The following is a 14,306-nucleotide window of genomic DNA, read 5'->3' as shown; positions in this document are numbered from 1 at the left end:
AAGAAGAAAAGAGAGAAAGAGAGAGAAATAGCCCCCTCCCCTCGGCCACGTGAAGACACAGCGGAAAAAGGCTGCAAGCCAGGGAGAGAGTCTCACCAAGACCTTACCATGTGGGCACTTTGATCTCAGACTCCAGTCTCCAGGACTGTGACAAATAAATTTCTGTTGTTTAAGCCACCCAATCCACAGTGTGTTAATTATGGCAACCTGAGCTTACTACTACAGTGCTTAATACCTAATGTTTTTGTTCAGTCACTAAGTCATGTCTGACTCTTTTGTAACCCCATGGACTGTGTCCTGTCAGGCTCCTCTGTCCACAGGAATTTCCCAGGCAAGACTACTAGAGGGGGCTGCCATTTCCTTCTTCAGGAGATCTTCCCCACCCAAGGATCGAACCCGTGTCTCCCACAGCTCCTGCATTAATAGGCAGATTCTTTACCACTGAGCCACCAGGGAAGCCCTAATACCTGATGAGTGCATTTAAAAAAAAAAAATGAATAAGGAAGGAAGGAGGAGGAAGGAAGAGAAGGAGAGATGGAATGAATGGGGAGAGATGATGAAGAAAGCTGGAGAGAACAAGAGAAGAGTAAGAAAATCTTAAGGAAACAGGAGAAAGAAGGCAAGGAGTGGGAGTGAGCTGACAAGGGAGCCAATTTCTTAGTGGTGACCAGGCCCATGCCCAGGGAACCACCGCCAAGATGGAGGCAGGTGGGTACAAGCCTCAGGGCCAGTGCTGAGCATCCATGCACAGGATTATTATTATTATTTTTTTTTTTTTTTGCTGATGTGTGTATAAACTGCTTTATTTTTTAAATAACAAATGAATGGGGAAAGGACCACAAAACAGACAGAAACAACCTCAAAGTAACTTGAAGAAAATGTAGTTCTCAGAAGGGGATGGCTCATAACACCACCTGTGAAGGAACTCCTGGGAGGTTTACGGCTGCCCTCACTACCTACCTGCTGCATTCACTGTGGCCCTCCTCACTGCCCCTCGTAAGCCAGGGCTCTGACCTGGTTTCAAGCGGAGACTTAGTCAACTCTGGGTTCTAACCTTCTAGAGATTTCAGGCACAGGATTTTATAGATAGGTTTTCCCGTGAAAAGGGCCATGGTCTGCTTTTCTCAGAAGCTATGTGTCCTGCAGGGAAGGACCCAGTGCCTGCGACTTTTAGAAGGAGGCACCTTGGCTCTTTGGCTGAGCAACAACTGGGTGCCCTGGCTTCCCTCAGCTGCTGGAGAGACAAGGAGAGTGTTTACCCAACGGTCCCAGTGTCCTCAGAGGACTCAGCTCTCAGTTACATGGCAAACAGCTGGCTCTGGAGGGACTGTGCCCTGGGCTCTGTGACTGAGCGCCTCCAGTGATGTGAAAGCCTCCTCCACCGTGGGAATGCTTCCTACACTCTCACCCTCCTCGGGTGGGGTTGGGGTGGGCTCTTTTACGAACTGGGACCCAACAGGTGGCTTTAAAAAAACAAAACAAAAAAAACGCTGGTTCCAGCGGAACACTCCCCGAAACGAACACAAAGTTTTTTGGTCACTCGGGGCTTGTGCAAATTGATTTCAGACTCTGCCTCTGCCACCCGCTGCCGCAGCAGACAGCAGCCGTCTTTCCAGTAAGAAGACATTTCCTGGCCGGGCAACCCGACCCGCGGGCGGGCGGCGGCGCGGGCAGTGCCAGCCAGCCCGGGAAGCCACGCGCTCAGTCCGCCCCGGGGGGCAGAGCAGCCCGCCGGCGCCCTGGGGCCTGCAGCCAGCCCCGGGCTCACGTCTCCCCTAACCGGCCGGGTCGCGGGGAACGTAGGCAGCGAGCGTGACGCCCAAAGCCTGGTCCCGGCTCCACCTACTCGGCCCAGCCCAAGAATCAGGCCAAATCCGGGCAGACAGTCGGAACCTGTCTGATCGCTTTGGGGAGGAGCGGGGAGAGGGGTGGGGTGGGGTGGGGGAGAGTTGCAGGAAGCTGCAGCTCTGAGAGCCATTCCCCACAAGCATCTCTGCTCAGCAATGCGGGCAGGGGTTGCGAGACCCAGCCCTGCGGGTAGTTGGGTGCAGGGACGTGACGGGACCGCGAGGGTTGGTGCTTTCTTCTATTGTTCCCACTCGTCAGAGAGGGCTCCTAGCAAACATACTCTGCTCGTCCCAGCTCTCCCGATGAAATCCAGAGCTTGGCTTTGCTGCCGCTCTTCAGGACGGGATTTTTGGTCCATGTGAAGACCTTATTTACACTGCTACACTAGGATGTCGACCCAGCAGCCTGGCCAAACGCCGAGGCAGCCGTGAAGTTGGGACTTGTGGAGAAGTGGAGACTGGCTCCCAACCAAGCAGCCACACACTCCCCTGGAAACTGGGGGCACCTGGAAGTCCACACTCTGCTGCCCGGCTCCTTGGCCTTGCTTTTCAAACGTTGTCGCTTGGACAGATCGCTTGGGGTCCTTGTTAAAGTGAAGATTCTGATTTAGGTGGGTGGGGCCTGAGACTCTGCATTCCTAGAAAGCTCCCAGGTGATGCAGTTGCTGCCATAGACCACACCTGGAACAAGGGGCAGAGCATTGCTCTTGACTGCAGCTGTGCCAGTTCAAATAACCTGGGGAGCCCAATACACTTGAATTTGGTTGAGAGTCATCCTAAGTGTTCTCGCCATAAAAAAAATAAAAAGAGACTATGTGAAGTGATGGATTTGTCAATTCCACTGTGTAATCATTTCACAATGTATACATAGATCAAATCATCATGAGACACACCTTTAAGAACACATCATATTGTACAACCAAAATATATTAACACACACTTTTAATTTGTTGATCATGCCTCAGTAAAGCTAGGAGAAGAAAACTAATCAGGCCAGGCCCCACCCCCAGATGTTCTGATTTAAATAGTCTGGGGTGGGGCCAGCTTTTTTTTTTTTTCATTAAGCTTCTCTGGTGATGGTAATGGGCAGCCAGGATTGAGAGCCAGTGGTGGAAGCAGCTGTGAAAAGGGACTTAGGCTGTAATCAAGGACATTGATTCCATACTGGGCCCAACCACAGGGGTTCAGTGTGTGACCTAGATTAGGAATTCAGTTGTGATCAAAGAATATAATTGGCTCATATGGTTTCATATACCTCATCTTACCTCTCATTCATTCAACCATCAAATATTTATTGAGCCATTATATTGTGGTGGCCACTGTGCTAGCTAATAAGAATTCAGCAGTGAGTGACAGATATGGAGCTGACAGTTTAGTAATCAAGTAACCACCGAAATAAAATGCAAATGTATGATTGGATGACTGCTAGGAAGAATCTGATTTAATGTGTACCTGGGGAGGGGGCTAGAAAATGACAGTTAATTACCCATAATCTGAAAGATGAATTGTCACTCTCTAGGTGAAAGGGGTTGGAGAAAGCAATGGCACCCCACTCCAGTACTCTTGCCTGGAAAATTCCATGGATGGAGGAGCCTGGTGGGCTGCAGTCCATGGGGTCGCTAAGAGTCGGACGACTGAGCGACTTCACTTTCACGCATTGGAGAAGGAAATGGCAACCCACTCCAATGTTCTTGCCTGGAGAATCCCAGGGACGGGGGAGCCTGGTGGGCTGCCATCTATGGGGCCACACAGAGTCGGACACAACTGAAGCGACTTAGCAGCAGCAGTAGCAGCAGCAGGTGAAAGGGGTGGGCTGGAGAAGAATGTTCCAGTCCGAAAGACTAATAGCAGGGCAGTGTGACTGGAACAGAGTCAAGATGGCCATGTGTACCATCAAGAAACTGGAGTGGTAGGGAGGTACCTATGTAGAACAAAAGGTTCCCAGTTCTGGCTGAAAATTAAAATCCTCAGAGAACTTCAAAAATATACCCAAGTTTGGCTTCCTGAAAATTCAGATTTAGTGGTCTGGGTTTGGACCTAGGCATCAGTACCCTTTTTTTTTTTTACCGTACTGCAGCATGTGGGATCTTAGTTCCCTTAGTTCCCCTACCAGGGATTGAACCCATGGCACAGAGCCCAAACCACTGGATCACCAGTGGCTGTAATGTTGAGCTAAGGATGAGAATCTTATGATGAACATAGGGCCATAAGTCTTTTGACCTTTATCTTATGCATGGAAAGGCATTGATATGTTTAAGCAGGATTTGCATTTAAAACACTCTGGCTCGGTTTAGGTTTCCTACCTCAAGCTAGTCCCCAGGCCGCGTCGGAACCGAGCCCAGCTGATCAGCATGATCACGGAGGTGCAGCTCGCCATCTTCGCCAAGGTGCTGGGCATGTCGCTCTTCCTGCTCGTCATTCTCTGTCACTACGTGGCCGTCAACAATCCCAAGAAGCAGGAATGAGAGTGGCGCTTTCTCTGCCCCAGGGCTCCAGGACATAGTCTGAGGCAAGATGGAGGGTGTGAGGGGCCTTCACACTTCACTTCATCCCTTCTACCCATCACAACATACAAAGCAACTACACCTGGATTTTTCCAAACAACTTTTATTTCCTCAAAGTCTTCCTTAACCCTATGGAACAAGAAGCTGCCACTGAATAGGGCCCAGTATAGGGGCTACTTTCTTTTCTACTCCCTCCCCCCAATATAAAAAATATATATATTTTTTGTGTTCAAAAAATAAAAATAAAATGAAACACTCTGGCTGCAGAGTGAACAGATGAGAGGGGGCAGATGTGTGGAGAACTAATTCATTAGACCAGGTAAGAGATGATGATAACTGGGGCCAGGATGGTACTGGAAAGGATTGGATGAACTCAAGAGTTACTTAGGAGGTGAAATCAGCAGGACTCAGTAATCTATTAGACATGGGAAATGGGGGGGGGAGTAACTGTCAAGGATAATTTCCAAGTTTCTGACTTAGACAATTGATATTGGTAGCATGGAGATAGGGGATCCCCTGGAGAAGGAAATGACAACCCACTCCACTATTCCTGCCTGGAGAATCCCATGGACAGAGGAATCTGGCGAGCTACAGTCTATAGAGTCACAAAGAGTCAGACATGACTGAGCACACACACATGCAGCATGCAGAAGATGGGAAGTGGACCGCATTTAGAAGGAAGGTCATAGATTTGGTCCAAGCAGAGCAACTATCAAGTAGGTAGTGGGATAGGCTGTCTGAAGCTCAGAAGAGAGATCAGAGCTAGAGATATTCATTTGGGAGCCATCAGGAGAAGTATTTGAAGCTGGGGAGTGAATTGGTCCATTGGGAAAAGTTCAGAGAATGGCAAGAACTAAGAGAGACGTTGAAGGATGTTTAATGGCTTGCTCTCCCAAGATCCATACTATAAGGTTGTACTAACCTTTCCCCTTCCCAATCCCTGTCATCTCTCCCCACTCCCTCTCATTCATTAAAGACTTTTGGGAAAACAGTTCATGATTTTCTTCTCTTCCAGAAGCACCCCCGCTATCTTGGATGACATCTCCATACGAACATGCCTTTCAATGCCTCAGTCTCTGCGTTCCTTAACTTACACTTACACAGCCACACTTAAGCCCTGACATTGCTCTCAACTATGCCACTTTAATAAAAATCACTCTTCCAAGATGTGATACATATATATGATGGAATATTACCCTGCCATAAAAAGAATGAAATAATGCCATTTGCAGCGACATGAATGGACCTAGATATTGTCATACTGTGTGAAGTCATACAGAGAATAATAAATATATGATATTGCTTATACGTGGAATGTAAAAGCAATGGTACAAATGAATCTATTTATAAAACGTAAACAGACTCACAGAAAAAAAAAAAAAACATAGATGTAGAAACATAGACACACGAAACAAACTTATGGTTACCAAAGGGGAAAGAGGTGGGGGAAGGATAAATTAGGAGTTTAGGATTAGCAGATACACATTTACTGGGTGGCTCAGATGGTAAAGAATCTGCCTGCAATGCAGGAGACCTGGGTTCAATCCCTGGGTCAGGAAGATTCCCTGGAGAAGGGAATGGCAACCCATTCCAGTATTCTTGCCTGGGAAATCCCATGGACAGAGGAACCTGGAGGGCTACGGTCCATGGGGTTGCAAACAGTTGGACATGACTGAGTGACTAAGACTTTCATAGAAAAAACAGGTAACTAATAAAGACCTACTGTATAGCACAGGGAACTCTACTCAATACTGTGTAATGACCTAAATGGGAAAAGAATCTAAAAAAGAGGGGATGTATGTATATGTATATCTGAGTCACCTTTCTGTACAGCAGAAACTAACACAACATTGTAAATCAACTATACATCAATATTTTAAAAAAATAAATAAATAAAATTCACTTTCAAGTCTCAGCTCTCTGCTACCTCCACATCTTCCAGTTTGCTTGTTTATTACCAGAACTGTTCTTCCACCTCTTTGGGTGTCCAATCCATTGATGCTTCTATTTCCCCTACTTTATCAGCCCTCTGCTTTCTTCACTTCTTCATTATCCAGCCTGGAGTCTATGGTCTGTCACTTTATTACCATGGTGACTGAGCTTTCTCCAAAGATTAGTGTTGGGAACCAGTTGCTGGGTACATGGGGTCGAGGCTGAGCTCTTCGGTGAGTATTCAAAGGGCAGGCTTCTGTGCTGCAGATTAAAACGCAGACCTGGGTGCCCTGCGTACCAGAAATGGTGACCCAGGTAGAGGAGTTGCCATTTTGTTTTGAAAATGGACATGCTCTCCTTTCATTCTTGCCTGGACAGAAGGCCACCACCTACCTCAAGCTGCTACAATGCTTGAGGGCAAAACCAATATGTTCCTCAGAGAAGCAGCTGAGGATCAGCTCAAGTGTTTGAGCAAGTATTCAGTGGGGTTCCCGAACATTGGGTCTTGAGGGCATGAGTGCGTGGTCAGTCATGTCCAACTCTTTGCCACTCCATGGACTGCAGTTCACCCTGAAAGATGGGCACCAGGCTCCTCTGTCCATGAGATTCTCCAGGCAAGAATACTGGAGTGAGTGGGTTGCCATTTCTTTCTCCAGGGGCTCTTCCTGACCCAGGGATTGTACCTGCATCTCCTGCATTGACAGGCGGATTCTTTACCACTGAGCCACCTGGGAAGCCCCTTGAGGGCATGAAAACATGTTATTAACCCATATGGTTGGAAGATCTACTGTTTGAATAGCATGGCCTTGGGCCAGCATTCTAGCCAGAGAGAATGGCAGAGGCGAAGGTAAGAAGGTAAGATGTGTGAAGCTCCCCCAGGGAACAGTGAGCAATCTAGTTTGGGTGGTACAGTGTGTTCAGGAAGGAGTTTGAGACCCAGTGCCTGCCCTGATCAAACTCCCAGGAAGGAGTTTGAGGCCCTAGACCTACCAGTCATTTGACAAATCGGTTCACAGACACATCATAATGACAGAAGCTGAGACAGTTGGGGAGGGGGGTTCCCCCATCCAGGAATGGAAAGAGTCTGCGCCAATCCACATGTGAGTGTGTAGGTTCCCATTGGAAGATGTCACCAGAGAGCTGGGGCCGATCGCAACCACACTGCTCATGCTCTAACCTGGAGCTCTTGGCGTTTTTTTGTGCCACAGACCCCTTAGCAGTCTGGTGAAGCCTGGGCCCTCCCCCCTTCTCAGAATAATGTTTTTAACTACATAAAATAAAATACAGAGGATTATAATGGAAACCCATGAGACTGAAATACAGCCAACATATTTTTAAAATTTGTGATATATGTGCCTCATTTTCAGCAGGATAAATAACAAGATCCAGCAGTGAGCCTTACAATTATCATAATTTCACAGTAGTGATGAGCATATTGATATTTTAAGATTCACTCACTATGATATGAAAATATATGTGATTCCTGTTGGTGGCCGAGTCACAGGCCCTCTGAGATCATGGTGGGTTTTTGCCTGCTCTCATGACTGAAGGAAGTGCTAAAATGGAGTTAAGAGAGAGCAGAAATAAAGATGTAGCTTTCCCCATCCAAGTTCATGAGCCCTCTGAATTCTAGTGACAGACCCCTTCTGAGACCAGGGGCCCAGGTAGAGGAGCCATGCAGCCTCCCTGGTGCTCCTTTGTGGGACTTGCCCTTTGCTTGAAGTCCCCTGTTTCCTTTTGGGGGGCAGGAATGAGGCTGGAGATCAGGTTTTTAGAAACTGCCTGTGGTCCTGCCTTCCCTCCTCTGCAATCTTAGAGCATGTGTCTTTGTATTTTCTCTTGTGGCAGGTAGAGAGGATTTTCTACCTCAAGTAGAGTTCTTTCAACTCATGCCAACTGAGTGCAGGGCTCTGTGCTAAGCCACGGACACAGGAAGGGGGACCACAAATAGTCATTTGTAATAATAACTGCCACTTACCACACACTTTTTATATGCTGGGCACTATGCCAGCCCTTCATTGATTCATTCAATCCAGACTTACTGGATGCCTACTGTATGCTGAGGGCTGTGGGGATGCAGTGAATAAGACAGCTAAACTCCCTGCTCTCATGAAGCTTACATTCTAACCGGGAGGACAAATGGTTACATGAAGGAAAGAAGTGATAGCTCAGTTGGTAAAGAATCCACCTGCAGTGCAGGAGACCCTGGTTTGATTCCTGGGTCGGGAAGATCCCCTGAAGAAGGGATAGACTACCCACTCCAGTATTCTTGGGCTTCCCTTGTGGCTCAGCTGGTAAAGAATCTGCCTGCAGGAGACTTGGGTTCCATCCCTGGGTCAGGAAGATCCCCTGGAGAAGGGAAAGTCTACCCACTCCAGTATTCTTGCCGGGAGAATTCTATGGACTGTATAGTCAATGGAATCGCAAAGAGTCGGACACAACTGAACGACTTTCACTTTCACTTCATGCCAGCCTGTGGGAAGTGAGAGAAGGCAGAGAGGGCACAGTGTCAAACGGGGTTATTCTGGGTGGTCTCGCCGAGGAGGTGAACCTTTGAAACTAGACCTGGAGGAAGTGAGGGCTGAGTCTCTGCAGGTATTTGGAGGAAGAGCTTTCTGGGCAGAGAGAATATCAAGCTGAAGCCCCTGCAGCTGGGAAGCAGAGGAGGCCGGCAGGGCTGGAGGAGAGGCATGAGAGGAAGTAGTAGGAGATGAGGGCAAAGGGAAGTGGAGCGGGGAGGGGGGGTGTCAGGCGGCGCAGGCACGTGGAGGCCATTGCAGTGACCTTGGCTTTTACCCAGAGCGAGCTGGGACGCCATTGGAGGGTTCGAGCAGAGTCCCCCACACCCCCAACAACACTATTAGGTGACAATACCATTATTCCCCTTGTCAATTGGGGGAGCTTTGACTCAGAGAAGCTCAGTGCCTTTGGCTAGTGACTGGCAGAGTGGAAACTTAGAAGCCTCAGGCCTCCCTGCCCCCTAGCCCGGGCTCACAGAAGTTTCTTTAGTCCCTTCTGCTGCTTCCTGGCTGCTGTTCCTCTGTCATTTCCCAGGGATTTTCCACCACTCTGTGTGCCCCCCACCTTGCTCTACCCCACAACTTCTGCCACCATATTTAATGAGCACCTGCTGTGTGCTGCATACTCTTTCAGATGCTCAGGGCCAACCTTGCTCTCATGGAGCTTTTATTCTAGTGAGTGAAGTAGATAGGCTAGTAGAAAAAAATTTTTTTAAGAAAATATTCTTTAGTAATAAGAGCCATGCAGAGAGAAGAGAGTGACTACTTTTTAGAAACTGGGTAGGGAAGGCCTCTCTGAAGAGGTGACATTTAAATTGAGACCTAGGGACTTCCCTGGTGGTACAGTGGCTAAGACCCAATGCAGGGGCTACGGGTTTGATCCCTGGTCAGTGAACTAACATCCCACACGCCTCATGGTGTGGCCAAAAAAAATAGTAATTTGAGATCTGATGGGAGAACAGTCTAGGCAGAGAGGGGTATGAGAGCAAAGGCAAAGGTAGGAAGGAGCTCAGCTTGTTAGAGGAGGGAGAGGGCAGGGAACCAGGGTGGCAACAGAGGGCTCAGTTCAGGCAGTGCCATGTAGGTCAGAGCACGTGGCAATCTGCAGGGGAATGAAATGATGTGATTGATGTATTTAGGTTCATGCTGACTTCCCTCCGGATATGGATTGGTGAGGGGAGAAGGGAGGGAGAAACATGAAAAGATTTAGGATATGTTTGAGATCAAGTCAACCAGACACTAGATGAAATGTCGGGGGTCAAGGAAAGAAAGCATTCAAAGTTGGCTTCTTGGACTTCCCTGGTGGTACACAGTGGTTAAGACTCCGAGTTTCCAATGCAGGGGTCATGGGTTTGATTCCTTGTCAGGGAACTACGATCCTACGTGCCGTGCAGCATAGCCAAAAAAGGAGGGAAAAAAATGATAGCATCTCAATTTTCAAGCCCTGGATTGAGCGACTGCCTGGATGATGATGCCATTTGCAGAACTAAGGAAGGCTTTGCACAAGCGACATTGGAGGAAGGGTCAAGAGTCCTGTTTTGAACACATTAGTCTCAGAGTGATGTCACGTGGCCAGTTGGGTTCATAAGTCCACAGTTCTAGAGAGCAGTCTAAGCTAGAGAGATAGAGTCAGACATATAGAACTGTTGCCCCTGTGTATACTCACTGATGCCAAGCACAGTGCTTGGCATGTGTCAGTCTATGAAAGGCTGATTGGTTGGATAAATGAATGAATAAAAAGCTGCAGAGTCAGACTTTGGTTCAAATTTAAATCCTGGTTCTGCTACATCCTAACTTGACCTTGAACAAGTTACCAAACCTTACGGATCCTCGGTTTCCACGCCTTGTAGAATGGAGACAGCAACAATATCTAATTCCACAGGGTTGTTGTGAAGATTATAAAAATCAGTCCTGTAAAGTGCACAATCCTTGGTGCATGGTAAGTGCTCAGTACACTGGTGGCTATTATAATGTTCAAAGCATGAGGAAGGCCCCAAGGGGGCCAGCCTCAAAGGGATACTTCACAGGGCAGCCCCAGAAGGTGGGACCATGTAGCCAGCCTGTCACATGACAAGCAGCAAGTCCTGGTTAGTTTCACCCTCTGGAGCCAAACTCTGAGTTCATAATCCTGGCTGAGGCACTTACTAGCTTACTTAACCTCTGTGTGCCTCAGGGTGTTTTAAAAGTATTATTATTTAATCTCTAAAATAGAGATAATAATAGACCTATCTCATACGACTGTTGTGAAGGATTAAATGAGATGATCCATGGAAAAGGCTGAAAACAGAGTCTGGCTAAGACCCTGTTCTAAGGGCTCAGTAAGTGTTAGGAGCTATTATCACGGCTCTGTAGGAAGGAGGGAGGGAGCTGCGAATAGGCTCCAGCTGTGTCCTTGACCTCCCTCCAGAGAAGACAGTGCTCAGCCACCCACCCCGCAGCTGCTGGCAGTACAGCACAGTTCTCCCAACACCCTTCCTCCGACCCCTCCCCAGCCGCGCTCTTCCAGTTTGTGCAACTCCCCGAATAGCTTGCGAGCCTTCTGCAGCACGCTGGTGTAGAAAGGGCCGGCTCCTCACCACAGGGTGGCGGACACATGGGCCACCCCCCTTCACTCTGGGGGAGGCATTAGCCACAGGCTACAGGAAAAGGGAGTCCAGGTCCCCATGCTGCCTGGAGTTGTCTAGGAGCAGAGAGAAATACCAACTGAGAGAGTCCCAGCAGCCCCCGGGCTTCTTTTCCATTCCAATGCTCCCTTTGTTGCTAAGAAGCAAAACTTCCCCATCCCCACTGGCACCAGCCTGCCCATTGTTCTCCTAAGAGACCATCGCAAGCCAAGAGCCAGGGCTACCTCCGCCTTACAGAAGTGGCAGCCTGGAGAGGCTGTTGCAGTGGGGGTGTCATATAACCCGACTCCCCACAGCTCAAGACTCTAGAACAGGGCCCCAGGGCAAGTGTTGTTGGGCAGACCCCAAACCGGCCCCCCAAAAGTCACTGAAAACATTTGGCCTGGTTCTTCCCCTGCACTGGGCTACCTGTGGTGACAACTGCTCAGGGCCCTGACATCCGAGCAATAGGCACAAGGCTAGAGCCTAATCTCAGCTCCATTTGAGCAAAGTGAGCCTTGCGGGTTTCTCCCAGAGGTGGGAAAACATAAAATATCCCACCTGGAAGAGACAGAGAGATTTCATGAACAGATGGTCCTTCAGGCAGATGGAGATGGATGGGTCTGAGGGGGAATGGTGTGGGGTACTCCTTTCCCCAAATGAGAGGGGGCCTCTTTGGTACTCTTGCAGATTCTGACTCTGAATCTGGTCATGAGACCACCTTTGATTTCCCTCTTCCTCTGGTTGGTTATCTGCCTGGGAGTTTCTTATCACATCAATGCTCACCTTCCTCTCACCTGAGAAAGAAGAATGTCTTCATCCACACATTCTTGTCTCTAGAACCCTCTCTCAGCATGTCTTCAGTGACTCTCCATTGCTAAAGGATCAACTTCCAACTGCTCTGAAGCTTATCACCACAAAGAAATTTTTAGAACTAGAAAAAATTTTGTCTTTCTCCAGATCCTCTGGAGAAGGGAATGGCAATCCACTGCAATATTCTTGCCTGGAGAATCCCATGGACAGAGAAGCCTGGAGGGCTGTAATCCATGGGGTCGCAAAGAGTCAGACATGACTGAGTGACTAACACACACACAACTTACAAGTATTGACCTGGCTCTGCCTTCTGGAGTTACCCAGAACTTGACTCTGGGTAAGAGCTAGCCCATTGCACACCAGAAGTCAGCTCCTCTGTGCCCTCTGCATAGAAAGGCAGTATGGGGCAGGGACTAAGATCACAGGATCTTCAATATCAGCCTGGAATCTGACTCTGGACTCTGCTACTTCCCAACTGTGTGACCTTATGCAAGTCACCTCTGTGAGCTTCTGTATTCTGTCCATAAAAAGGGACTAATAGGGGACTTTCCTGTTGGTCCAGTGGTTAAGACTCCTTGTTTCCAATACCTGACTGGGGAACTAAGGTCCCATATGCTGTGTGGTTCCCTCAAAAAAAATTTTAAGTGGGGGAGGGGTGTAATAATAGTACCAACTTCACAGGAGGAGTCATGGGGAATAAATGAGGTGATGTATGTAAATCAGAATGTGTGGTCGGCTGAATAATGGACTCCTGAAGACATCTACATCTTCATCCCCAGAATGAAGGATCTGCCATCCCAGATATGGCAAGGAGGAATTACAGTTGCTAATCAGCTGACTCTAAAACAGAGAGATTAGGGAATTATCTCAGGTTATGTGGACGGGTCTATTATAGTGAGAGTCCTTAGATGTGAAAGAGGGAGGCAGATTCCCAACCGATGGGACGTGAAAAAGTCTTGATTGGCCATTGCTGGCTGGGAAGACAGAAAGGCGTCATGAGCCAGGGATTGTGGCCAGCCTGTCGAAGCCTGAAGAGGTGGAGGAAATGGATTCTCCTTGGAACCTCCAGAAGAACACAGCCCTGCTGACACCTTGATTTTAGCCCAGTGAGACCCGTTTCAGACTTCTGACCTCCAGAACGGTAAGAGGAGACATTTGTGTTATTTTAAGCCACTAACTTTTTTTTTTTTAATTTATTTATTTGGCTGTGTAGGGTCTTGCTTGCAGCACATGGGCTCTTTTTTGTTGCTCCTCATAGTACATGGACTTCCTTGCCCTGGGGCATGTAGGATCTTACTTCCCCAACCAGGGATTGAACCCACATCCTCTGCATTGCAAGGCAGATTCTTAACCACTGGGCCACCAGGGAAGTCCTAAGCCACTAACTTTGTGATGATTTGTTACAGTAGTGATAGGAGACTAACCCAGGCTGACTCCAACCCTTCCCCGACTGGTCTCCACTCTTGCCTCTCCCCAGTTCATTCCTCACAACATGGCCAAAACAGTGTTTCCAAGACCCTCACCTAACCAAGCCACATCCCTCAATACAACTCTTCTCTCTGTTCTTCAAATGTGCCCCAGGGCCTTTGAACCTGCTGTATTTTGTTTCAAAGGTACCATGTTCCCCTGGGTAACACTTAGTCTGCCTTCATAAACTGGCTCAAAGATGAAAACCTGAATCCCCAGTCTGTGTCAGGTTCTCTGGGATAGTGCTCTCAGAGCACCCCCCCCCCCACTCCTCTGTAGCATGTATACATTTCTAAATAAATACATGTATTTATCAGCTTCCAGGTTTCTTGGCCAGCAGGCTGTAAGCGTACCCTGGGGTCAAGACAGTGCCTGTCTCACTCACCTAGCCCAGTTTCTGGCACATAGGGAGTATTCAATAAATGGCAGTTCTTATCACTGTTTTGTTTTTGAATCTTCACCATTCTGGCTGCCCCACAAACACTGTAATTTGCAGTCCTTTTTAAAAGTGGTGCCCCTGCCTTGACCTGGTCCTCCAGGGGTAGCGAGAGCAACACAGAGCAGAATCAGAAGGTGCTGCCCCCACCCGTTGGGGGCAGGCATCCCACTTCCATTGATGCA

At 48.3% G+C, this 14,306-nt stretch overlaps 1 protein-coding gene across 1 annotated transcript; it reads left to right on the top strand.

Annotated features, from left to right (window-relative positions):
* The first annotated feature begins 645 nt into the window (after positions 1–645).
* LOC122435203 (dolichyl-diphosphooligosaccharide--protein glycosyltransferase subunit 4-like) lies at positions 646–4,574 on the top strand. Its single transcript, XM_043459182.1, has 2 exons — positions 646–708; positions 4,142–4,574. Exons 1-2 carry the CDS (start codon positions 676–678, stop codon positions 4,310–4,312), a joined length of 204 nt encoding a protein of 67 aa, XP_043315117.1. The 5' UTR covers positions 646–675; the 3' UTR covers positions 4,313–4,574.
* Positions 4,575–14,306: the final 9,732 nt, after the last annotated feature.

The sequence above is a fragment of the Cervus canadensis genome, chromosome X (genome assembly GCF_019320065.1).
Source record: "Cervus canadensis isolate Bull #8, Minnesota chromosome X, ASM1932006v1, whole genome shotgun sequence".
NCBI classification, from domain to species: domain Eukaryota; kingdom Metazoa; phylum Chordata; class Mammalia; order Artiodactyla; family Cervidae; genus Cervus; species Cervus canadensis.
Note: the sequence above shows the minus strand (reverse complement) of the source record. Positions and strands in the feature narration are given on the sequence as shown.

Bases quoted from the DNA above. Each gene is read 5' to 3' on its own strand.
- LOC122435203 (XM_043459182.1), top strand. From the start codon at position 676: ATGCCCAGGGAACCACCGCCAAGATGGAGGCAG. The intron at 709-4,141 runs GTGGGTACAAGC...GGCTCGGTTTAG, and splicing joins CACCGCCAAGATGGAGGCAG to GTTTCCTACCTCAAGCTAGT.